Raw genomic sequence first — 23,865 nt, forward strand, 5'->3', positions numbered from 1 at the left:
CCGGAGCCGTTTCGGAGGGACGGGGTTGCTTCCCTTTTCTCCGTTATGGCCACAGACGGCGCCGTTTTATCCGCCGTCTCCATTATTCCCTCCCCCGCCATTATGTGGACGCTATGAATCGAAGCACACAAAAACTTCAGTGAAGCACAGACAAAGTTTCTCTTTTTAGCTTTCCCTCACAGACCCATTGGCGCAAATTTCATCTTTCCAGGGAAAATCAACGAAACTCTGAAGAATTGTGTAAGAAAATCTCGTCTTTTAGAGGAAAAAGAACCCATCACCTCAAAATCTCAGATTAAGAAAGAAACCCATCACCAGATTCAAAATTGTTTAGACGTTTCACCCAAAAACCAGCAATGGTTCTGTTGTTCAACAAAACCCAAAATCTGAAATTTCCATTATCCCAGATGTAAAATAACCATGGGAACCAAAAACAAAAGGAACCCCCTCCTCCTTCCTCGAAATCCCGACAGCAGAACTAAATAATGCTACTTTCTGATTTGGCTCTGTAATTCCCCTCGTGAGGAATCTCTGTGAGCGAAGAGGGAAAAATGCATCGTCGGCAATCAAAGTTACAGGAAATGGGTAAAAAGTAGCAGCAGCAAACGGACAAAGGTACAGTGGAAGAAGATGAACTGTGAATGGCAAAAGAATCAAACAGTGGAGGAGGAAACAATAAGGAAAAAGTTTTGTATCTTTTACACGTCAATCAAATTGTTTCATCGGGTAAAAAGGGAGATATTCAGGTTAAAAGCGAAACGAGACGAAGAAAGATGATGCTTTGCTTGGTGAAATGACACGGAGAGAGAGAGAGAGAGAGAGAGAGAGAGAGGGTGAGAGGGTAATCTTTTGAGTACAATGAGACTTTACAGATTACAGTGGTTTATCTGGCAGTGAAAGTGGCTCGAGAGAGATTGTTACAGCTTTTGTTCTTATCAGAAGGGAGGGGGGAAGAGAGAGAAGCATGCGCAGAGAAGAAAAGAAACTGACAAAAGGGCCAATTTGCGTGTGGAAGAAAATCTCGAGGAAAGGAAAACAAATTTCAAGGAAAGATGAAACCTTTAGTGATTTCATTGATCTAAAGGCTATAAATCTTATAAAGGGCATTGGATTTGGGGCCATGAACAGTGGTTTTTGGAACTCGAAGAACATTGAAACCCGACCAAAGCTTCGAGGGTCGGTTTCCGTTCTTTGACGAATCCAGCTTTGATCTAGTTCATCGTCCTTGGTTTCCATAGCTCATGATTATAATCAATATCAAGAAACCTTCCATTTCTAGAATGATAACTTAAATATAGAAGACGGGATATTCCCTTTCTTATGCCCACAACTTTGTCATAAAATACATGAAAACATACATATATACATATATATATATATACACGGTATAAGAAGTGACAAATCTTGTAACTTCATCATGGTTCTGTAATGGTCACTGTATATTATGGTTAGGTGATCGTGTGGTGTGACAGCAGGTATTCACGTGAAGGAATTCGAACCTAATTATGAAACACTAAAAAAACCCGAATCTAAATAACCACTTTTGTATACTGAATTAAAAACGAACGAAGATTAGTATGAATGTTCAAAGGTTAAAGATATCCGTTCATGGTTAAACACCGTTTAACATGTTTTTTGGTCAATAAAAAAACAATGGGATGATGACCATAATAACATTGAATTGAAATACCCAACAACTTATGGGCGAGTGGTCAGCAGTTGGGTACAAAACACTCAGAGGTCGGCGGTTCGATTCCTGGTTGGAGAGGGGTTTTCACATGGATTACCCCGGTACTCTGAGAGACGTAGTTGGGCCAAAGGCTCGGTGAACTTCCGGATTATAAAAAAAAACATTGAATTGAAATTCTTTACTTCGTCCATTTGTAAAATGAGATTACCTGAATGTTGTAGGAATTCGTACCAATGTGAATGTTGCTTTCGATTTTCTTAAATAATAATAATAAGGGAAAATGGCAAAAATCCAAGCATATTATATCAAATGTGTAAAATTAGTACATAAATTTTTAATTTTATAAAATCCCACACTCGATTTCAAATTTTTCCGATATCCAACACATATTGTTTTAAAAATTTCCAATTACCACCATAAAGAAAATTGACCGTGCCAGGTTAGCGTCTTATGGCTGATGTGTCACCACTTATCGAAAAATATACCACGTGCATGACACATAATCTGACACATCAGCAATTCGGATTATTGAAATCGGTTCATTTAATCAAACCGGTTAATTTGATGGGCTTTTGTCCGTATTTTCTCCATGAGTAATCGTCCGGTGGAATGTCGGACATCTTCGCGCTGATTGGCGGAACCCTAACCACTCTCTTCTCTTCTGTTTCAACTTTCTGGCAAAGGACAAGACGAGGAAAGAAGAAGAACCGATGGGAACCTTTCTTTATTTATTAATAAAAGTAAAAACCCATGAATTTTAATCCAAAAGGGGAGAGATTTATTGGTTGGTTTGTAACTTTTCTTGGAGCAGTGGCAACGACCGGAGGAAGCGGAAGCGCATTTTCCGGCGACAAGATTCTCGGAGTTGCATTTCCTCTTCGTAGAGACCGACGAAAACAAAGGCTTGAACGAGGAAGACGAGCTTTGAATCCTAAACGGAGCCGTTTCGGAGGGACGGGGTTGCTTGTGACCTGATTCAGTTGTCACAGAGGACAGAGGAGAAATCAATCGTTTTGGCCGACAAAAACGAACCTTTCTTTTCGTACAGAGACTCCGACAAGATCTCTAGCGGCGGCGGAGCGTCAAACAACACCAATTCGGACTCCGGTTTTTGAACGGGCGAGCATCTGAAACAGGCGTGACCAGTTCGGGTCCGACCCAGGAGAGAGGTGACTCTCTTGAAATTGGAAACGCGACATCGGCTGTCGTTTTGCAGGCGGCATCGAGATCAGAAGAAGAGGAGGGTTGACTGGAATCGATATTCTCCGGCGACATGAGACAGATCAGCTTCTCGATGCTCTTGAGGCCAGACGCCGCCGCTTCCGGGAGAGGAGAGGAGAGGAGAGGAGAGGTTCTGAATGTGATTCTGATAACTCCCAATTTTTTTTAAAAAAAATCGGTTTTCACTTAAATTAAATGAACCGATTTCAATAATCCTAATTGTTGATGTGTCAGTATCATCTGATGTGGCATATTTTTTGATGAGTGGTGACACATCAACCATCAGACGCTGACGTGGCATGGTCAATTCTTTTATAGTGGTAATTGAAAATTTCAAAACAATCTGTGTTGGAAATCAAAAAAATTTGAAATCGAGTGTGAGATTTTATCAAATTAAAAATTCATGTACTAATTTTACACATTTGATATAATCTGTATGGTTTTTTATTATTTTTTCTAATAATAATAATAATAATAATAATAAGTGGTCGAAGGAGACGTGGGTCGTTGTCTGACAGACAAATCTGCATTGTCACGGACCGGAAGCTTTGGAACCCAATGACACCTTTTACTTCATTTTCAAATAAATTTTTTTTTTCCTTCGTTTGCTTGTTGGGAAGTCAACACCAAATCCAAAAATCTTTTTTTTTACTCCATTTTTATAATAGATAAAGAGTAAAATTATAGTTTGCATGTTCAAAAAATAAGAATGTGTAATGGAGTCCTATGTAACAAATTCCTATCAATGTGTAATATAACACCAGAAATGTAAATGTGTAATATAGCACCAGAAAATCAGTTTTATTTTTTGAATATATCATTTTCAAAATATTTTGGAAATAAAAATTTATTACCAAAATTATGAGGTGCGTTTGCTCAAAACGTTCACTCTGGAGTGTGGTCGAATCAAATAAAATATAGAAGTAATTGAATCGAATCTGATATATAATCGAATCTGATATATAAACGAATGGTTATAATTTCTTTAAACCCAAAAAAATAAATTTTAACTGTACTGAATAAAAAATAATAAAAATAAAAAATCTTCAAAAATAAGTTTTCTACTATTAAAAAAAAATGAACCCGACCATGGAAAGGAAGGCCAGTTTCTAGTCAATAGATTTACCAAAAAGTATTGAATACTTACATTTTCAGGGCATATTTCATGGAGATATGGATTTGATTCGTAATTTTCCATGTTGCCGCAGGTTCTAATGTGTATTTGTTTCCATTTTTAGCAATTTGCTTTAATAAAATGAATTACAAATCCTAATTCCTAAAAAAATGCCGTTTTATGTTTGTTTTAGTAATATCATTAGGCTTTTTATATTGGATTCAATTTAAATATGTTAGTTCACATAGGTTTCAGTGGCGACCCCTACTATTAATTTAGTGTGGTGGGGGTAGACGTTTATTTGAAATCTACTCATTTTCAGGTATCCGACTTCACGAGTATTCGGAATACGGATACTCGATATATAACAAAGACGAAACGGGTTTGATGAGACCAAAAATCTGGATTACGGGTTCCAGTTTGTTTGAACGGTGATGGATATCCTCGAATACCCGCATATGAATGAAATGACGATTTATACCCTGTATATTTTAATATATTTACAATAATTGCTAAATATATTTTAAAATTAAATATTAAAATATCCATAAAGTCAACAAAAATCAACATTTTCTAAATATTTGTACGCGTTCGAGTATTCTCGGGTAATCGAATTCAATGACTGGTACCCAAATCATGGATACCTAGACTTTACAAAAATGAAAACGAGATAATGTTTTTTCAAAACTTGTGAAGACGAAGACAAAACCCATATACAAAAAAAATCAGGGTATCCAACTCGAGTCCACCCCTAAATGTGATTACATCTTTTTAGCTCTTTAGAAGAAAAAAAAAGAAGAGGCATGCCGATTTGGCCATGAACATCATTTGGCCGTATGTTTTGGTTTAAAGTTGGTTGTTCGGTTTAATCCGGTTCTTGGTACAAATGGAAAATTCGTATTCGGTTAGTTGCAAACCAGGCAATTTAGATTAAAAAAAAATTTGAAGCTAATATGCATTTGAAGGTACGGAATGAGATTTGTCCCACAACCCAGCCCAAAGTAGCCCATCTAAGTCTCAGAAAATTGGGCTCATCAAGAAAATTGTAAGCCCATTACAGCAGCCACGTAGAAAATATATAAAAAGCCCATTGAATTATCTATTCTCGTAAACTGGTTCTAATGAATTATATATTTTTTACGGATTAATTTTCATTTAATTAGGTGGGTTAAAGTAATGGCCCACGGGGAAGAATCGAGCATTTTCAATCTATGGTTCTCCAGATTAATACATATGTTTTATGTCCAATTAATTATTCGTTTCATCATGAAATTTATTGATAATTTTAGATGGTATTAGTGAAAAAACGATTAAAATGCATAGAATCACTAAAAAGTAAAAATTACGTAACAAAAAACAGGTAATTATGTCTCTTAATATATACAATGCATGTAATATGCAACTAAAACAATTTTTAATTGCATAATACTTCACGGAAGGAAAAAAACACGTTTTAACAATTTTTACAGCTCATATAATCAACTGTATTCAAGCCCACTTCATCACCATGCTCCTTATAAATCTAACGGTTGATAACTCGCCTCATATCTTAATTTCCACGTGTCATGCGATGTCGTTGGATGCAAGTAACGCTAAATCTGTGCTGTGCTGTGTGTGATCAAAACCTTGTATCAGCGTCAGTATATAAAGTGAACAGGCCCCAAAAGTGCCCTTGCTCTTCCCTTCTCTCTCTCCACGTTTCTCTCTCCGCAAGTTTCCTTCAGAGATGAAGATTTTCGTGAAGACCCTCAAAGGGACGAGCTTCGAGATCGAAGTAAAACCAGACGATAAGGTACAGTGATACCTGGATTTTTAGTTTTATTGTTAATACGGGAAAAATATGTGCTAGGTCTGATTCGGTTCCGTAGCAGGTTTGTAATTCATTTAGTTTGTGGTCTAATCTGGTCTTCGAGGATTGAATTTTTTAGGAATTAGGGTTTTCTCGTTAGAATCTCTAATTTAAAATTCTGGGTTTTGGTTTTGCTTTACTTAATTTTTCTTGGGATTGCTTTGCGTGTGGTTGGAATTAGGGTTTGATACGCATAATATGCATTCATCATCTACCAATGAATTCAATTCACTATCTAACGAAGATTTTAATATAAGAATTATAGGGGAAAGCCCCCGGTGAGATGGTTTAAGAGGCATGCTCTCTTTTCTATTCCTTATTCGCGTTAGATGATTTTGTGTCTCATTCGCTATACATGAACACCGTATCGGAGACTACATATGAATGTGAAGTTGTATGAGCATAGTTTTGAGTATTCGTGCTCCGGGCATGCTGGTTTTCATTTGTTTTTGTCATAGATTCCCTCTGTTAGTCAGTCCTATACTTTTAATTTCACTTGGAAAAGAACTATGCTGTGAGGAACTTATGGATAAAATCCCGTAAGCTGAAAATGTTAATTGTTTCTCTCTGTGAATGCATTAGCACTAAACTCATCGATTCTTGGTGGGTCGTGGATTAAGAATGTTCCCGAATGGGTAACTTTTGAGGAAAACATCAACATCAATAAAGCTTTTTAAGCCGTTTAAGATGGTTAGGCCGTTAATATGAGTGGATAAATTGTTGAAGTCTTTCTATCCGTTATTGGATTTTAGGTCACTGATGTTAAGAAGACTATAGAAACGGTCCAGGGCGCAAATGTTTACCCTGCCGCTCAACAGATGCTGATTCACCAGGGAAAGGTTCTCAGTGATGAAACCACATTGGAAGAGAACAAAATTTCTGAGAACGGTTTTATTGTCATCATGTTGTCCAAGGTGGGAGTTGACTTGGAAGTTCTTTACCTCTCGACTCTCTTCAGAACCTGCAGTTCAGTATAGTGTTCTAAACCTGTATTCCCTTGAATTTTTATCTGTTTAACTATAGAGCAAGGTTTCTTCAAGTGGGACTTCAACTGCGTCTGCACCACCTGCTAGTGCTAGCCAGGTGATTACAGTGTATATGTGCTCTGCTATGGTTTATTCAGTTTAATGATTTTTAATTTGCAAAAGGACTTTGAGATAAGACATAATGCATCTAATGATATATCAGTCTTGGTTTGTCTAATGGAACTGTTGGGATTCTTTGGCTTAGCCTTCACAGGCACCAGCTGCGCCTCGGGTTTCCGCTCCAACTGTGGCAGTGTAACTACTAGACTTTTCTCTTACATTATTTAGCCTGAATTTTAGTGGAGAAATTGTTGGTTCCCTTTTGTTTGTATGAATTAAGACTTGATCTTTATCTTATGGTACTCAAACTTTTGCTTTGATCTTTACAGTCCAGAGCCTACAAGTGGACCTGCAACTGCAACTGCAACTGCAACTGCAACTGCTGCTGCTCCTGTTCTGTGAGCACCTCTCTCAAGCTCTAGATACCATTTTCAATTGTCATCTTTTCTTGATGGAGCTGGTGTTTCATGCTTGGTCAAATAAGTTTTGATCTCTTTGTGTGTTGAGGCAGAGCTCAAACAGATGTTTATGGTCAAGCAGCGTCAAACCTGGTAGCTGGAAGTAATTTAGAGTCTACCATTCAGCAGATTCTTGACATGGGTGGAGGTAGTTGGGACCGTGATACGGTTGTCCGAGCTCTACGGGCTGCCTATAACAATCCTGAAAGAGCTGTTGAATATCTATACTCGGTACACATCATTTTCCCCTCTTAATTCTCTCTCTTTTCTACTACCAAGTATTTAGCCAGCTTCTTTGGCTTCTGTTGCTGTAAAAGCAAGACACTATCAATTGCTGTGTTCTTTATTGTGCGTAGTATATTTTAGGTCTCACTGTGATACCTTTTCAGGGAATTCCTGCTCAGGCTGAAGTCCCACAAGTCGCTCAAGCTCCACCTAGCGGTGGACAGACCACAAATCCCCAAGCACAGGCTCAACAACCAGCGCCAGCAGCACCAGCAGCACCAGCTGGTGGTCCAAATGCCAATCCGTTAAATCTGTTTCCCCAGGTAGGGTTTTTTCCTCGCAGAAAAAGCCCAGGGCTAACCTATTTTCATCTTTTGCTTGCTCTCTATTTCAGACTTGTTTTTATGTTTTGAACTCTGTATGTATCTGCACCAGGGCTTGCCTACCGCTGGCGCAGATGCTGGTGCCGGTAATCTTGATTTCCTCCGTAACAGCCAACAGGTAGGAAAAACCCTTCATTGTATTCTCAGTGTATGAAAAAGCCCTCTTTCTTTCCTTGTGAGTTTGTTGTTATGGCACTCTTGCTTCTTTTTCAGTTCCAAGCCTTGCGAGCTATGGTACAAGCCAACCCGCAAATTCTACAGGTAGGTTCTTTTGTCTCTATTGCATTTTCTTGGTGGACTACATATCTGGCCATATTAGGTTTCAAGAACTCTTTATCTTTCCTCTTCTTCAGCCCATGCTTCAGGAGCTCGGTAAACAAAACCCGCAGCTTATGCGGCTGATTCAAGACCATCAGGCTGACTTCTTAAACTTGATAAATGAACCGGCGGAGGGAGAGGAGTGAGTTAATTCTTCTGCCTTGTTTGAACTTAATTGTTCGTCATGTTTTTTTTTTGTCAACGATGAATGCAGTGTGATCTTTCCCCTCCTCTATGGTTGCCTCCAGGAATCTTCTTGGCCAGTTGGGTTCAGCAATGCCGCAAGCTGTGACCGTTACACCCGAAGAGCGTGAAGCTATCGAACGGGTCAGTCAGTCACCTCTAACACAATGAATCGATCTTGTGTTGTTTCCTGAACTACTAGTTAGATGCCTCCTGCTCCAGAGCAGACATGACTGAATATAGAGAAAGAAATAATGATCAAAATGGTCCATTGGTGCTTTTGCTCGTCTGTCGAATGGTTTGGACATAATATGAAACAGTTCATTGCTAAGAAGAAAGTTCACACTTGTGTTGTTGTAATGAAATTGTTGGTGGTGGGTTGCAGCTTGAAGCGATGGGCTTCGACCGAGCATTAGTGCTGGAGGTGTTCTTCGCGTGCAACAAAAACGAAGAACTGGCGGCCAACTATCTCTTAGATCATATCCACGAATTTGAGGATCAATGATTGGAAGAATAATCCTCCCTATAATAATAATAATAATAATTAAAACCCGTTTCCTCTTTTTTCTTTTTTGTATTCTGTAATCTCTACTCTTCTGAATACATTTGGGGACACCGTTCATGTTTTTTTTAGCTTCATGGGATACTTTATTATGCCTTTTTTTTATTTACATTTTTACATTTTTACATTTTTAAGGTGTTTTACTTACAGCTTGATATTATATTTTATGTTAAATACTATAGGACTGTTGCCTGCTGTGTATATCTATATACACAATATATATATATATATATATATATATATATATATATATATGGGTGAGTTGGTAACTAGTTGAGTTCGTTTATATAGCGTATTTATTATTATTATTATTATTATTATTTACGGTAGAAAACACTATAATAAGAATTTGGTATTACATTAGCAAATTGATATTTTGACTCACACATATTTATTATATTTATTATATAGTAGTCTGAGATATGAGTAATAAAATAATTAAAAATGCCATGCATACGAGAAATGGTTACTACTTACTATAAAACCAAAAGTAACACATTCATAAAATAAAACTCGAAAATTCCTTTGCTATTCCTATGCTGACCACAGGGGAAAGAAAAAAAAAACTTTTTTCCAAGTCTCTCTCCTCCTCCGCCGTAGCGCCGCCGAAGTCCCGACGTAAGTTTCTTCTCTCTCTCCATCGTCCTCTTCATCCATCTCCTCCGCTCCCGTCTGCTTCGTGTTTCGTCGATTTTCTTCGCTATATGGTTGTGAAACTATGGATGCCAAATCTCTTCTCTGGATCTAGGGTTAGGGTTTCCGTAGCTATTCTAGTATTCGGCAGCTATATTTGATTATATATTTGATGTGGTATTGTAAAGTGGAATCGCGATACATTTTTCGGAATTAAGACTAATATTTTAACACAACGCGAATGCCCCAGATCGGGATTTTGGGACGGTTAGGGATATTGCTGTCTGCTCGCAATAGTCCGATCTCGAACACGAGTTTTGGCATTTTGGTGTTCAAAAGAGTCCGAGATTAGTGTCCAAATTTGAACTTTAGATTACCCTTTTGGTAAATGGAACACCCTTTATGTTTCTACATATTTTCTTCTTGATGGCCTGCTTAGTTGTTCAAGAGAGTCCGAGATTAGTGTCCAGATTTGAACTTTAGATTACCCTTTCGGTAAATGGAAGACCCTTTATGTTTTTACATATCTTCTTCTTGATAGCCTCCTTAGTTGTTTCTTCCACCTAGATCATTGATGTGAAAGTTTCAGTTTATGACCGTCTGAATCATGATTATCTGGTGGTGGTCGATAGGTGTTTGCTCTATGAATAGCTTGCCTTGAATTTGGTGCATGTTTATATTGATTCCCAGCTCGTGTGATTGTGTCAACTTGCAGTTTTTTTTCTTTCTTGTAGACTCTTAGTTGATAATCAGGGTCTGGGATGGGAAGCAACGGGAGAATTCTGCCACCTCATATGAGGCGCCCTCCTCCAGGACCAAGTATGCCATCTCCTCAGCATGGCGCATTTCATCCTTTCAATATGTTGTCGCCACCTGAGGTCATGGAACAGAAAATTGCTGTGCAACACGCTGAGATGCATAAACTTGCAATAGAGAACCAGAGACTTGCTGCCACCCATGGTACGTTACGGCAAGAACTAGTGGCCTCACAGCATGAATTGCAAATGCGGCATGAGCAGATAGAATCGATGAGGTCAGAGAGAGAGCAGCGAATGAGGGGTCTTGCGGGAAAAGTTGCAAAGATGGAGGCTGAGCTTCAGAAGGCTGAGGCTGTTAGGTTAGAACTGCAACAAGCACATGCAGAGGCGCAGAACCTGGTTGTGGCAAGAGAAGACCTTATGTCCAAAGTGCATCAGTTGACTCAGAACCTTCAGAAAGCTCGTGTAGATGTGCAGCAAATACCAGCTCTTATGTCCGAACTCGAGAACTTAAGACAAGAGTATCAGCACTGCAGGTGAGTGTACTAAGTCATTTATAGTTATTAACACATGGAAAATTGAATAGAAAATCAGCTGTAAGTAGGATACAGAAATTGGGAATGTGGTTCTCCAGGATTCCTGGCAGTACTGTATTCTTATGAAGCACTATTTTACAGTTATTAGTCTGTTAACCTCCCTTTACTTTCCTGTTGTGATTGTGGAATTTACTTCTATTTGCTAATTCTGCAGGGCAACATATGACCATGAGAAGAAATATTATAATGACCATCTCAAGTCACTTCAAACGATGGAAAACGAGTGTGCGACCATGGCTAGGGAGGTTGAAAAACTCCAAGCACAGCTGATGAACAGTGCTAGTGCAGAAAGAAGAGTTGGTATTCAACTATACCCCTTTATTTTCTGTCTTTCTTTCTTCATTCTTTGATAAACTTTTCTACTATCTTAGAGCTTTATTCCCCAATCAAAATGAAGGTGGTCCTTATGGTAGCTCGATGAGGAGATCTGATGAGGCTTCCGGGTATCAGGGTGGGCACAGTTTCTATGAAGATTCTTATGGTTCCCAGGTTTGTTAGTTTCGATATATTTTTTCAGTTTTGATCCAAACTAGTTACTGACTATGTAAGTATGTATTGCTAAGGTGCAAACATGCATTCGATTTAGCATATAGTCCTTTATATCTGTTATATTCCGGAAATTGTTTTCGTTTTGTTTGATGCACGACTTATATCCATTATGAAACTGGATTGTGTACATGGAAGGACATCTTTGGTGTGAGTTTTCAAAATCTCCAACAAATCCCAATTAGTTCAGAGAACACTTAAGATTTAGTGCTTTTGCTTGGAATAGGAGTGAAACACTTGAACATTAAACATGTTGCTGTGCATATGAAACATGGATTACTCATCAGGTTTTCCATTACAGGGACATATCCCTACTTCAGCAGCTGCCCATAATGTCCCTGGACCAGGAGGTCCAGCCTCCTATGCGGGACCCGGTTATGACTTCTCGAGAGGCCCTGCTTCTTATGAGCCACAAAGAGTATGGCCTGGTCACGATCCAGCATCGAGGTTAGCTGCTGCTGGGCCAGGGGGTGGGTCATTCACAGCTGGACCAGGCAGTAACCCGGCTTATGCACACGCCTATGAGACTCAAGCTCGAGGAGGTGGAAACCCTGGTCGCAGATGAACCGCCCTGAAGTCACTGACCCATCAGACCACGTCTTTACGTACGGAGTGTTGCAGTACGGACATGCTGGGCACAGACGCTGACCGTTAAAAAAGAGTAACGTTTGATGTGGAACAGTGGAAGAAAAGAAAAGAAAAAGAAAAGAAGAATAAAATATGGGGATCCATTTGCCACTGTTCTGTCTATTTTACATTTTACATTCTGAAAAAATGATATATATATATATATATATATATAGAGAGATAGAATCACGTATGGGTGTAAGGCTATCTATGACCTTATGAAAATTGCCTCAGTTGAACAGAACTTTTGAAAATTGTTTGAAAGCTATCATTTTCTAATTTGTAAAATACAAAAAATGTCTTAAACTAAATCCTAAATTAAAATCTAATCATAATATTGAGTAAAATTGAATTTTCGAATTGTAAGTGGATAATTTTATTAATTTTTAAAAATTATTGCAGGACATTCTCCTAATATATTTCATCGAGCCCATTTCCACACACGATGCAGAATTGAAGCCCACGGTCTCTCCCTCTCCCTCTCCCTCTCGGGACAATTGCTCTCGCGGGAAACCAAATTTCAAAACTCCTCATTTTTCGGCAAAGCATCAGTCATCGCCGCCGCATTCCATCGGATTCTCAGGGGTTTGTGTTATCCTTAGTGATGTTAGGGTTTTTGTTTCGTAGATTTGTTCGATTTCATTTGATGAGTTTAATGGATTTCGCGGCGTAAATCTACAGAATTCGTGGTATTTCTGTTTCGTAGATTTCTCTCCGCTCATGTTTTTCTCCCTGTATCTCTCAGTTTATGGTTTCTCATGGTTACAAGCAATCATCGAACGTCTGCTTTGGTTAATATTTTCTCGAATGGCAAAAAGGGCTGGATTTGAGTTCTTTTCCGGCGATTGAAATGATGTTGGATTAGGGTTTCGATTTTCAGATTCTATGGCTCATCCCATTGAAGGAATGGAGAACGTGGTCGCTACTGTTAGTGGTTATCATGGTTCAGAGAGATTCAAGCTCATCAAGCTTATCTCCCATTCGGGAGCGAGTTATGTTGGGGCAATGTCAAGATCTATCACACATTTGGTTCGTTTTCAACTGTTCTGTGTTCTTAGCCTTTCATCGAATTTGCTGCCTCTGTGAAATGATACTGTCCCCTGATGTTTCATTGGTGTTGTAGGTATGTTGGGAGTTTGAAGGCAAGAAGTATAATCTTGCCAAGAAGTTTGATACCATTATTGTAAACCATCAATGGGTGGAAGAATGCATAAAGCAAGGGAAGCGAGTTCCTGAGACACCCTATATGTCGAAAAGGCATGATTTTCAGTATTTGATCCTCATCTTCAAAATGCATAAGATAGTTATGCAGTGTCCTTAAATTTCAAGAATGACTAATTACATTTAGGAGTATTTTTTTTTTTCAGCGGGGCAGAGGTGGGACTTTTGACGATTGAAGTCCCTGCTGTTTCTGGAGAGGGTGAGGTCACTAAGAAATTGAAGAAGCCTGTTGAGATTTCTGATAAATTCTTTGGCAATTGTGAAGAAACCTGGGGAGGTGGCGCTTCTGACTTTTCCGCTTGGACAGATTCTATCTTGTTGAAAGAGGTAATTTTTACTCTTATGATTTGGGTGCTTATGTTCAACTACAATTTTGAATCCTAAAGTTGATAGAACCGGTAATCTGTGTTTGTCAAAAACTTGTTTTCATTAGATTCAGTAACAGTAGGAATCTTGTCTGTGGTTTTCCCGGCAACAGATCATAATATCTGCACTAATTTTGGTTTGGAAATACACATCCTGAGCAGATTTGTTCTCTGTAAACGAAGTAGCTAGCAATCAAGATGATCACTTCAGTGTTGAGAGAAGCTCTAGTATAAGCACAAATGAAAATGTTTTAATTATATATAGGACTGATCTTTGGCTTTTGTGCATCCATAGTGTTAGTATGCATATGGTAGGTTGAATTTTATTGACCCTTTGTGTCGATTGGTTTCTCCTCTTCTTCAGAAAAATATAGAGTCAAACTTACAATCTCGGCGATCAACTAGGAAAAAGCGGAATAACCTTTCTGAAGACAAAGAAAACACTGGTTTGGGTGAATGTTCAAGGAAAGGACAAAGGCTAACAAAGAAACATTCTTTCAGAACTATTGTGGACATCGAATCCGACCAGGAGTCTGATATAAACAGAAATGAGATACTAGACAATCAAAGAAACAACGGTCGGGCTCCTAGACAACCGCATAGTGAAGATGAGAATGACTGTGTTGCAGTAGAAACATCAACTCGTCAATGTGCTGGACATTCTGAAACTACAAATTGGGACTTGGATGAAATAGAAGAGACTGAGAATTGGAGTCATTCATCTCTTTTTAAGCGCCCAAGATCTTCTCATGCCAATGCATCAAATGAACTGCACAGAACCCACGATCACAATGGAGAAAACTTCAACAAACTAGAATCAAGAAAAGAAGACAGAGAAGCCACTGAAATGACCAATACCCCACTTGCTTCATCAGACGTATCATGTGTTATATGTTGGACCGAGTTCAGTTCTACCAGAGGCATCCTGCCTTGTGGGCATCGATTTTGTTATCCATGCATCCAGAATTGGGCAGATCGTTTGGTATTTCTCTTCTCCAATTTCTCTTGAATATGTTTCACTAACTGCTTTATGTTTAGTCCCTAAAACCCTAGTATCTTTCGTTACAAATATGGTCTATTAGGTTTCACGAGGAAAGGATTCAGCTTGTCCATTGTGCAAGGCCAGTTTCAGCTCCATCACGAAGGTGGAAGATGCAGGAAGTTCTGATCAGAAGATATATTCTCAAACAGTTCCGAGCCCCTCTTCAACAGACAACCTTATAATCCTTCCAGAACAAGAAAGACCAAATTTCAGAGCTCTGGTACACTACTCACCTCTCTGTCACTCTCTCTCAACCATCCTTTCAAAGGAAAAAATATTCTTCCTTTTTGTTCCAGTTCTAAATTTATGTACGCTCATGCTCATGGTTTCAATCTTCTTCTTCTTCTTTGTTTGGTTGTCATTGAGTTTCTGCAGCCTTTAGCTTCTGCTTGCACCAGATGCTACTCTAGGGAGCCCCAGGATCTTCTTATCAGATGTCACATTTGCAATTTTCGGTGCATTCACTCTTATTGCCTCGACCCTTATCTATTACCATGGGCTTGCACTCACTGCAGTGATATGCAGATGCTCTACAACCGTGGCTACTAACATTCATGACTCAGCCTCACGAGCCTTCTCAATGTATGACGATAAGCTTATGTGCTTTGAGCTTTTCAGCTTTGTCCCCTGAGGCTGAACTCTAATTCATCTACACTTGCTTGTTGGTTTGAGAATCGACATTAACAAAACACATTAATTTTGCCGGTTTCAGGTTTATTTTTTCCCCAAGCTGGAGAATCTCTTCATGTATTTGAAGGTACCACAGATTCAAGATTTGTAAGAATCTCTTAACCCATTTGTTGCTGTCAAACGCAATCTCGTTGGCCCTGAAAAGTTAGGAAGCATTCCTTGATGGATCTGAGTATAGCTCCGGAAACTAGATTCTATATGCGAGTTGTTACAACTTGGAGACATATTCAGTTCATTATGAAAAACATGTTGTCGTGAACTGCCAACTCTAGAAGCTAACCCCTTCACATGCATGCCCTTGTACTGTGTGTTTAGTGAAACTCTTGGAATCAGGCAATATAGAGGCCTTATAAGATATATTGTCTTGGTGTGTGTAAGGATTCAGGAAGGTTCACTTTCATGTGCCTAATTTGATTTGCCAGGCAAGTTGTTTCTATTCACAGCTTTGCCATTCTTTGAATTCTTCTCAATTTTTATTTTATTTATTTATGTGTTTGTCATCTTACAGAAGTGAAACACATTGCTTTGGTTTTGCCCATAAATCCAACCTCTGCACTTCATGCATTGTGGGTTTTGTCATTACATTGTTGGATGTTTTGTTCCATGATTTGATTCTGTCCTTTGTCTTCTGTCCAACCTCAAATTTAATTTAATTTTTATATTACATTTTCCATTATCTGAAGCTACTAATCTTATTCATGTTGCAAAAGCTGAGCACCTTTTGTGTTCACACTATGAGACTTCAATTACTAGGAAATTTCATGAGCTTCAGTCATAAACAAATAAAGTTTAGAACTCATTGGGTATCTTTAACTATATGAATTGGTCATATATATATGTATGTGTGTGTGTATAGGTCCAGTTTCCAATTTTGAGCATACAAACCGTAAAAATATAATAATTTCAACTCTAAATATACTATTAGAATCATATCAATATTTAAGCAGTCTCGCACATATGTAGATGTGGTCTCCTCTTTTTCTTAAAGGGAAGTTTGTTCTGTTTGAAATTCAGACAAGCATCAAACATGATATAAATTAAGAATCGATATAAAAAAAATCTATTGAATATAATTTTTACAAAAATAAAAATAATCAAATTCGAAAATACTTGAATTTTGGTAATTTACACCGCTAACCATGAATTAAAAATACGCACAGAAGCGATAATGTTTTTGAAGTTTAATTACTATATAACACAACAAAACATAGGTTTTTGTGAATGTATGTGTTGGCAGCAGAAATATATCATATGCAAGGTTCGAGAGCTACACCTAAAATATACATACACCCGTACGTATATGTATGTATACGGTGTATGTATATATATGTGTGTGTGAAATCAGAAAGCATGAGTTCTGGTGGTGGGAGAGTCAGCAATCTTGAGGGTCTGCTGGATGAGCTTATGGGCCTTTCTGCTTCTCAATTCAATTCTCATGCTCTCACTCTTCTCTATCTTATCATACGATGCCTTCTTCGTCATCCTCAAACTCACCTTTATCTTCGTCTTCAACCCCTCCACCATCTTCCCCAATCTCATGATCCTCACCATTTTCTGCAACACATACATACATATATATATATATATATATATGCAAAACATGTGGATTGACACAGTACGCAATACAACAGGAGAGACCCTTTGTTTTGATAACATGCGAGAATAAGTAAAAGAAAGCCTGAAAGGTGTAAACTTTGTACGATTAAAACCCTGATCTATGATGGGTTTTCACTAGAGAGACACATGAATGCATATAAGTATATGCATGTTAGCATATATGTGCATATATATATATTCACTTGTATAAGTGTGTGTGTAACCAAAACAAGATTATAATAGAGAAGGGAAAAAAATCAAACCTCTTGAATGTGTGACTGTTCAAGATGGAGAGATGGAGAGAGAGAGAGAGAGAGAGAGAGAGAGAGAGATAGAATGGATATATGGGGAAAGATAAATATGGACACTCGTACACACATTTATGTACACACACAGCACACAAATACAGCATATGCATGTGTCATGCGTGTATATATCTAGGTTGAACTGAAGGCTTACCACTCTTTATTAACTAAAAATGAAAAAAATAGATAAAGTTACTTAATTTGTCTTAATTAGCGATTCGTAGTCGTACCAATCAAAACACATATTTTTGGAGACAGAAGATCATTTTTTTTGGTTTTACGGTGACATGAATACAGTCATAAAAATTAGGGAAAAAAACATTAACTTTTTAATTTTGACACATCGAATTTTTAGTGATAAAAAAAATATATGAACTTTCTACAATTGTAAAAAAACTAACTAAAATAATCTGACATGTTTGCATTTTTTTATGTCATGTCAGTCATTTTGTTTATTTTGATAATCGTAGAAGAGTCAAATTTTTATTTTGTCAAATTTAAATTTAAAAAGTTTAATGTTTATTTGATAAAATAAAAAAATTGAGCGTTTTTTTGTTAAAATATAAAAGCTGGGTTTTTTTTGGGATTTTTTCTAAAAATTATTACATTATACATATATATATATATTTTTTATATAGCAGATGATATAATATCACCGTATAGTTTTATTTTATATCCAAAATGAAAGGACCGTGAATTATTTCATAAAAGCATTTTGTGAAATTGTTTTGATATCTTTCCAAATTATTTATTCCATCAAACTTTTTTGCAAGAAATACAGTGGATTAAGGAGAAAGAAAACAACTATATATCAGAATCGTATTCAACCATCACTTATAAAATTTGATATATTTTTTTTTTTATAAAAAAAGATGCTTTCCGAAACCCCAATATAATAAAATGTACATTCAAGTTACTTATTATATATCTAAGAAATTAGCTCGGCTTTAATTTTCCTTTGAAAACGACTAATCTATTTTCAACAAATAATTTTAAGAAGTTGGACTTCATAAAAAAAATGTGAAACTAATTAAAAGATTAGGATCTATGCGTTATTTTTTCTCGGTTTACGAGTCAATTTATCGGTATATTTAATAATAAATATGTTTCACGGTAAATAGAAAAATTACTTTCTGAATAATTTTTAAAACGCTCTGTTATTTTGTTTTGTTTTTATGTGAATATTCTTTTCACAAGTGGTTTCTACACAGCACGACTCACGAGTAACGCAGGGAAGCTGTCGTGGACCCCACATAAGATTTTCGAAGACGACAATCGGACCCAAACTTTCTTACAAGTTTCAGTTTATGCGCATACTTTTTATTTGTACATTAAACCCCCCAACTATCAATTATTTTTGGTAAAAAGAGATGATTAATCATTTCCATTTAACAATAATTTGATTTGAATATATTAAAATATATAATTTTTTATTTTATTAAAAATTGTAAATTTTATCCGTTTGATGTCATATTTAGGACTATAAACACGTTAAAGTTTTTCAAATTTTATTGGTGATTTATTTGAATATTAATGTACAAAATTTATATATATCTATCTTAATTTATAGTTATAGTTGTGTATTTTAAAATTTTCTCAAGAATTGAAGGGATCCAAATATATAAAGTTCGAAATCTCACGTACCATTTAAGAGTATAGGGGAAACAAATAAAAATATAAAAAGAACAGCTTGTAGAAAAAAAAATAAGGCCCATTACTGTTGGGCTTTGTATCTATAAGGATCCAACACGTGGCCTTTAAATCTTTCCAGTGGGGTTCGTTGACCTGTCTATTACATATGTTTTCTGTTTTTTCGATGAGATTAATATATATATATATATATACGTATGTATATACGCCTGGATTTGTGTATTTATTATTTTGTTTGTATTATATTTTTTCAACTATAATATTACATTCAAAAACAATTTTTTATTTCAAATTTATTATAAAAACTCATCAATTATTAATCTTGAAAAACTGTCAACTATAAATTTTTTTAAAAAATATATAATTCTCATTATCACAACAAAAAACTAAATATTTATATAAATTTATGATACTTAATTTCTGTAAATATTTAAATTTTTATTGTGATATTTAAAATGATATAATTTATAAACATTATTTATTATATATAAATTTTATCTTAAAATTTAATATATTTTATTAATTACAAATTTTATATTTAAAATTTTGTAATCGCGTTGCAAACTATCAGTTTGTTTTTTATAAAAAATTAATAACTAAAATATTATATAATCAAAACAAAATAAAAATATGATTTAATTTGTTTAAAACTAAAATTTGATGGATTTTATAATAAATTTAAAATAAAAAATTTTAAAATAAAAAATTTCACTGTTTTTTAATTAACAGTTGATATATATTTATCATAAATTCAAAATAAAATAAAAAACTGATTTTTTTAGTTTGTCCCATGCAGTACTAAAAAAGACTACAGTAATAGGATCCTCTCCTCCTGCACATTAAAACGCACCGTTTGATTCAATTTTTACTAATGACCATCCGCTGCGCACCGTTTTGATTCAGATCGGTGCCAATGACCATCCCCCGCGTCGCAGCGGATTACTGCCGTGCTGTTGGGCGGACCCATAAAAGCCTCTCTTTTGAATCTGATAGATCCATTCGGTAGTTTCTTCTACTCCACACTCGAAGGATTCGAGGTGAGCGCTTTCTTGATCTTTGATCCTTTCCTTCGAAGTTTCCTTTTTCTCCCATATATGTTTGGCTTCCAAGAATATTCATTTGTCCTTTTCAAGAAAAGATCTCGGGCGGCCGGTGTCTCTTCATCTTCCTTCATTTTCGAAACAGGTCAAGTCTTTTTTACTTTTGAATTTTGGATTTGTGTTTCAAATTGAGGAGATTCAGTTCTGCAACCCGAGCCCTTGCGTTTCAGAAGTCGCCGGAAAATGAATTGATTTCTGACCCTACTGTCACTGTGAAATGAAATATTTTGACTTCTGTTGCTTTGAATTGTCAATTCGCTTCCTAACATACTCATTTCGAATTGACTTGAGAAGCATAAAATTAGCTGAGGATAAACTAGAGCTGACCCTTTGTGCCAAGGGCTTGATCTGTCCGAATTGGGAATTCGTTTTTTTTTTTTTGTGATGATGCCCTTTTTCCTGATATTGGGTCTTCTTTTTCTGGTGATCAGTATCAGTTCAATTGTCAAGGTAGCGTGTATTTTCTTTGGATATGGAAGCCAAGGGCGTGATTGGCCTCCCACCTTCAACTGATTCTGATTCCGAAAGGCCGAAAAATGATCATCTTGATTCTGGGAATGGGTCACCTAAGGCCAATTCTTTAGATGATAATGAAGAGATGGGAGAAAGAAATTTAGACATGGAGAAAGACATGGACCTAACGGTAGATGGTTTTAGAACTGTGCGTGACGAGTTAGCTGGGGCAACAGTAGCGGAGCAGGTTAGTAACGTTCTCGGTGATTCAGCTGCTGTCCATGTGAGTGTCGAAACTGTAGCGGTTATAGATAAGAAGTTGGATATCAGGAATGAGAGGTTGATTGACAGCACCACATTGGACGTTAGTCGTATCCTTGTTTAGCTTGCTTGTCTGTCTGAACCTCAGCTCCAAGTGAATTACTTCAGAGTTCTTGTGATTAATATGGATGTTGTCTGTTTCTATTATTAGTTGTAATTTAAGGGTCCAATGTCTATCGTTATTTTTGTTTTCCCATAATTCCATAAGTCAGCTAAATCTGGTGTTAAAAGACGCCGCACTGTCTCAGACGAACAGCAATCTACCATTCATGTTACTTATAACCACTTAACGAGGTTAGGTGAAAATAAAAGTATTAACTCTCAACTTCAATTATACTAAAGTTGCTCGATTGATTTATACTTATAAAACTACTATATATCAAGGTGTTGGCATTGTTGCCATTCTCCATATTCCTCACTGTTCTTTTTTTTCTTTCTTGTTTGATTAACTACTTCTTTTAGGGCTAGTAAACAGATGCTGGAAAGTCTGTTACAGCAATGGTCAGAATGGGAGGCAGAACATAATCCCACAGCTAAGGTACCTCTGATTGGTGTAGCTCATTTTATTATCTTCTAACATTCCTAATAGCATTATGACATTGTAATGTATACAACTTAAGCCGGAATCTCCGAATTGTAAATACTACTCTGCTCAGGATCAAGAACGTGTACTAGAATCAGGTGAGGCAACATACTTTCCTGCTTTACGTGTTGGACTGGAGAAGTCCTCTTCTGTGGTGAGTGTAAATATCTTAGAAATTTCCTTATCCTATCTTAAAATTTCTTCATAGGACCTGAAAATATATTTCCTTCTGCACTTTACATGGGTTCTATCTCTTCTTTTACACACGCGATGCGAAGTTAAATTTTTAATAGGCCAAATTGTCGACGCATAAGTATGCTTCTTGTTACAGCATTACTCAAAATTTGAAACTCCTGCTCTCTTAGACTGTGATCTATGATATTTCCTCCGTTGTATATTTCTTTTCGTTTTTTTCTTCTAGCCATTGAATTTGTCATTTGAGTGTGAGAGTTGAGTATACGATCAATTGCAATCTCTGACTTTTCCGATACTTCAAGAAGCACCTTCTCCTAATTGTTTTATCTTTCGAGTTTTTGTGGTTTCCACACTTATTCTATTGGGTCACATCCTTCGTGATCTTTACTGATGCTTTACTTGATTCATTGCTGCGCATGCAGTCCTTCTGGATCGATGATGAAACTGGTTGTAAGGCATTAAAGGGGTTTGTTCCGGTGGAAAATAGCACTGCTCCTCTTTATGACCGTGGATTTGCCATAGGTTTGACTTCAGCGGATGGATCAAATAACTTGGAAGGGTAAATGGAACTTTGATTTATAACCTGTTTCTTTCTCAAATCAGTTTCCAAAAGATTAATCTTTCACATCGTGTTTGAACATTTACTGGTGAATGAATATTATCTGTTGCTATGTGCGTAGTAAATTAATTTGCTGCTGATAGTTTGTCAAGTTGTGTCTCGATAGAGTTCTGGAGTGGTCTCATCACGTCACATTGGGTTTATCATGATAAAGTTTTATTTTGTCAAATTTTCTAGAGGTTTGGAGATTATGGACGATCCTCCTCGTTGCTTTAATTGTGGCTCCTACAGTCATTCCTTGAGAGAATGCTCAAAGCCTCTTGACCGATCAGCAGTTAGTAGTGCCCGAAAGCAGCATAAAGCCAAAAAGAACATGGGTTCTAGGTCTCGTCTACCATCCCGATATTATCAGAGCTCTCAAGGTGGAAAGTATGACGGCTTAAAGCCAGGCAGTCTTGACACGGAGACACGCCAGCTTCTTGATCTCGGGGTAACTTTCTGCTATTCAAAATCTCCCACGACTGTATCCAGGAGAACCCGTGAAAGTCTTCCAGATCTTTTTTTTTTTCGCAACAAGAGGAACCAGTATCCGGATTAAGCTTTTTGTCTTGTGCAGGAACTCGACCCTCCTCCATGGCTTAACCGGATGAGAGAGCTTGGGTACCCACCAGGATACTTAGGTGAGCTGTTCTAATCTGTATTCTTATCTCACCAGTCTTGTTCCCTCTTTTTAGGCCAACTGTTCGTATCCTAAAACTCTGGTCACGTTGCCTTTGTTGTGCTTGCATTCTGTTGGTGTCTTTTAGCACCGGATGATGATCATCCTTCAGGAATCACTATTTTTGGGGAGGAAGAGACGCGTGTAGAAGAGTCCGAGGACGGGGAAATCGCAGAAAAAACGAGCCCCCAAGAGCCAGCTAAGAAAGTGACGGTCGAGTTTCCGGGAATCAACGCACCTATCCCGGAAAGCGCAGATGAGCGGCTCTGGGCACATAGGAGCAGCACAAGGTCGCAACACAAAACAGGCAGAGGATATGATGCCTGTCATGACCACCACCGACCAGCCCTGGCCCGGGATCACATAGACGAGGGTCCTCCTGGGGTTGAACCATCGAGTTACCCTCCAAGGTATGGCAATAGATATGGTGAGGATCATCATCGAGGTGTAAGAAAACACATGCCCAGAGCAAGAAGCTCTGGCTTTGAAAGGTCGGATAACATCAGGAGACCAAGAAGAAGCCCTGGCTTGGAAAGAGGTAAGAGGTACCATTCTTCGTACGGTCGTGATTTCAGGGATAGGGATGATAGAAGATGAACGAGAGAGATTTGTACATGTTCATGTGAACTTGTTCTTTCTTACTTTCTTGTTGTAACATGAAGGGCATTGGTTTTTAGTACGAGGAATTTTCAGAGTTTTATGTTTTTTAATTTAATCTGAGTTTTGGTTAAACCGACTCGTTTGGTTAACAAATTATATAAACCAAACTAGAGTGTAACTTCAACTCGGTTTAAAAATAAACCGAACCGAACTTAATTC

General features: G+C 37.2%; 6 protein-coding genes and 1 pseudogene across 14 annotated transcripts in view; 4 read left to right on the forward strand and 3 right to left on the reverse strand.

The window, feature by feature from the left end:
* LOC104822621 overlaps positions 1–1,144 on the reverse strand; it is a 4,234-nt gene extending 3,090 nt beyond the window's left edge. The window contains exons 1-2 of one of the 2 annotated variants that reach the window (XM_010553901.2): positions 282–1,144; positions 34–111 (exon numbers count right to left, since the gene is read on the reverse strand). In XM_010553901.2, coding sequence (XP_010552203.1) covers positions 34–101 — 68 coding nt within the window. In that variant the 5' untranslated portion in view covers positions 102–111; positions 282–1,144. Of the gene's footprint in view, positions 1–33 lie in introns of both variants that reach the window. The other variant, XM_010553893.2, reaches the window with a different exon arrangement.
* A 1,085-nt stretch (positions 1,145–2,229) lies between these two features.
* LOC109116392 lies at positions 2,230–3,488 on the reverse strand (annotated as a pseudogene).
* Positions 3,489–5,704: 2,216 nt separating this feature from the next.
* Positions 5,705–9,193, forward strand: LOC104822643 (ubiquitin receptor RAD23d-like). Of its 2 annotated transcripts, none has more exons than XM_010553924.1 (12): positions 5,705–5,817; positions 6,627–6,788; positions 6,898–6,957; positions 7,105–7,154; positions 7,289–7,357; positions 7,471–7,648; positions 7,807–7,965; positions 8,078–8,143; positions 8,239–8,286; positions 8,379–8,485; positions 8,592–8,670; positions 8,912–9,193. In XM_010553924.1, exons 1-12 carry the CDS (start codon positions 5,752–5,754, stop codon positions 9,029–9,031), a joined length of 1,164 nt encoding a protein of 387 aa, XP_010552226.1. In that variant the 5' UTR covers positions 5,705–5,751; the 3' UTR covers positions 9,032–9,193. The 2 variants fall into 2 exon arrangements, with proteins under 2 accessions (XP_010552226.1, XP_010552232.1); XM_010553930.1 differs by having other exon boundaries at positions 7,114–7,154.
* Positions 9,194–9,592: 399 nt separating this feature from the next.
* On the forward strand, positions 9,593–12,429 carry LOC104822659 (protein FLX-like 2). 3 transcript variants are annotated; one of them, XM_010553950.2, is made up of 5 exons: positions 9,593–9,706; positions 10,437–11,015; positions 11,230–11,375; positions 11,473–11,564; positions 11,923–12,429. In XM_010553950.2, exons 2-5 carry the CDS (start codon positions 10,483–10,485, stop codon positions 12,184–12,186), a joined length of 1,035 nt encoding a protein of 344 aa, XP_010552252.1. In that variant the 5' UTR covers positions 9,593–9,706; positions 10,437–10,482; the 3' UTR covers positions 12,187–12,429. The 3 variants fall into 3 exon arrangements, with proteins under 3 accessions (XP_010552252.1, XP_010552244.1, XP_019058085.1); XM_010553942.2 differs by having other exon boundaries at positions 10,456–11,015; XM_019202540.1 differs by having other exon boundaries at positions 10,464–11,015.
* A 229-nt stretch (positions 12,430–12,658) lies between these two features.
* LOC104822671 lies at positions 12,659–16,022 on the forward strand. Of its 3 annotated transcripts, none has more exons than XM_010553979.2 (8): positions 12,659–12,833; positions 13,114–13,277; positions 13,372–13,505; positions 13,616–13,796; positions 14,199–14,816; positions 14,917–15,096; positions 15,252–15,458; positions 15,589–16,022. In XM_010553979.2, exons 2-7 carry the CDS (start codon positions 13,134–13,136, stop codon positions 15,423–15,425), a joined length of 1,431 nt encoding a protein of 476 aa, XP_010552281.1. In that variant the 5' UTR covers positions 12,659–12,833; positions 13,114–13,133; the 3' UTR covers positions 15,426–15,458; positions 15,589–16,022. The 3 variants fall into 3 exon arrangements, with proteins under 3 accessions (XP_010552281.1, XP_010552274.1, XP_010552289.1); XM_010553972.2 differs by having other exon boundaries at positions 13,129–13,277; XM_010553987.2 differs by lacking the exon at positions 12,659–12,833 and adding an exon at positions 12,840–12,937 and having other exon boundaries at positions 13,129–13,277.
* A 629-nt stretch (positions 16,023–16,651) lies between these two features.
* Positions 16,652–17,551, reverse strand: LOC104822692. The gene is made up of 2 exons (XM_010553997.2): positions 17,426–17,551; positions 16,652–17,120 (listed from the first exon to the last, which is right to left on the reverse strand). Exons 1-2 carry the CDS (start codon positions 17,540–17,542, stop codon positions 16,908–16,910), a joined length of 330 nt encoding a protein of 109 aa, XP_010552299.1. The 5' UTR covers positions 17,543–17,551; the 3' UTR covers positions 16,652–16,907.
* Positions 17,552–20,104: 2,553 nt separating this feature from the next.
* LOC104822697 lies at positions 20,105–23,756 on the forward strand. Of its 3 annotated transcripts, XM_010554017.2 has the most exons (10): positions 20,105–20,154; positions 20,256–20,302; positions 20,649–21,041; positions 21,204–21,285; positions 21,454–21,529; positions 21,648–21,728; positions 22,192–22,328; positions 22,566–22,818; positions 22,945–23,008; positions 23,135–23,756. In XM_010554017.2, the coding sequence occupies exons 3-10, from the start codon at positions 20,690–20,692 to the stop codon at positions 23,641–23,643; spliced, it is 1,554 nt and encodes a 517-aa protein (XP_010552319.1). In that variant the 5' UTR covers positions 20,105–20,154; positions 20,256–20,302; positions 20,649–20,689; the 3' UTR covers positions 23,644–23,756. The 3 variants fall into 3 exon arrangements, with proteins under 3 accessions (XP_010552319.1, XP_010552310.1, XP_010552328.1); XM_010554008.2 differs by having other exon boundaries at positions 20,111–20,302; XM_010554026.2 differs by having other exon boundaries at positions 20,111–20,302; positions 20,649–20,917; positions 21,200–21,285.
* Positions 23,757–23,865: the final 109 nt, after the last annotated feature.

This window comes from Tarenaya hassleriana, unplaced genomic scaffold, assembly GCF_000463585.1.
Source record: "Tarenaya hassleriana unplaced genomic scaffold, ASM46358v1 Cleome1, whole genome shotgun sequence".
Lineage (NCBI taxonomy): Eukaryota > Viridiplantae > Streptophyta > Magnoliopsida > Brassicales > Cleomaceae > Tarenaya > Tarenaya hassleriana.

Coding starts and splice junctions, on each gene's coding strand:
- LOC104822643 (XM_010553924.1), top strand. CDS start 5,752: ATGAAGATTTTCGTGAAGACCCTCAAAGGGACGAGCTTCGAGATCGAA. Junction 5,818..6,626: donor AAGTAAAACCAGACGATAAG/GTACAGTGATAC, acceptor ATTGGATTTTAG/GTCACTGATGTTAAGAAGAC. Junction 7,966..8,077: donor CGTTAAATCTGTTTCCCCAG/GTAGGGTTTTTT, acceptor TATCTGCACCAG/GGCTTGCCTACCGCTGGCGC.
- LOC104822659 (XM_010553950.2), top strand. CDS start 10,483: ATGGGAAGCAACGGGAGAATTCTGCCACCTCATATGAGGCGCCCTCCT. Junction 11,016..11,229: donor CAAGAGTATCAGCACTGCAG/GTGAGTGTACTA, acceptor CTAATTCTGCAG/GGCAACATATGACCATGAGA. Junction 11,565..11,922: donor AAGATTCTTATGGTTCCCAG/GTTTGTTAGTTT, acceptor TTTCCATTACAG/GGACATATCCCTACTTCAGC.
- LOC104822671 (XM_010553979.2), top strand. CDS start 13,134: ATGGCTCATCCCATTGAAGGAATGGAGAACGTGGTCGCTACTGTTAGT. Junction 13,506..13,615: donor ACACCCTATATGTCGAAAAG/GCATGATTTTCA, acceptor TTTTTTTTTCAG/CGGGGCAGAGGTGGGACTTT. Junction 15,097..15,251: donor GACCAAATTTCAGAGCTCTG/GTACACTACTCA, acceptor GAGTTTCTGCAG/CCTTTAGCTTCTGCTTGCAC.
- LOC104822692 (XM_010553997.2), bottom strand. CDS start 17,542: ATGTGTGTACGAGTGTCCATATTTATCTTTCCCCATATATCCATTCTA. Junction 17,121..17,425: donor AACAGTCACACATTCAAGAG/GTTTGATTTTTT, acceptor TATGTGTTGCAG/AAAATGGTGAGGATCATGAG.
- LOC104822697 (XM_010554017.2), top strand. CDS start 20,690: ATGGAAGCCAAGGGCGTGATTGGCCTCCCACCTTCAACTGATTCTGAT. Junction 21,530..21,647: donor AACATAATCCCACAGCTAAG/GTACCTCTGATT, acceptor TACTCTGCTCAG/GATCAAGAACGTGTACTAGA. Junction 22,819..22,944: donor GCCAGCTTCTTGATCTCGGG/GTAACTTTCTGC, acceptor TGTCTTGTGCAG/GAACTCGACCCTCCTCCATG.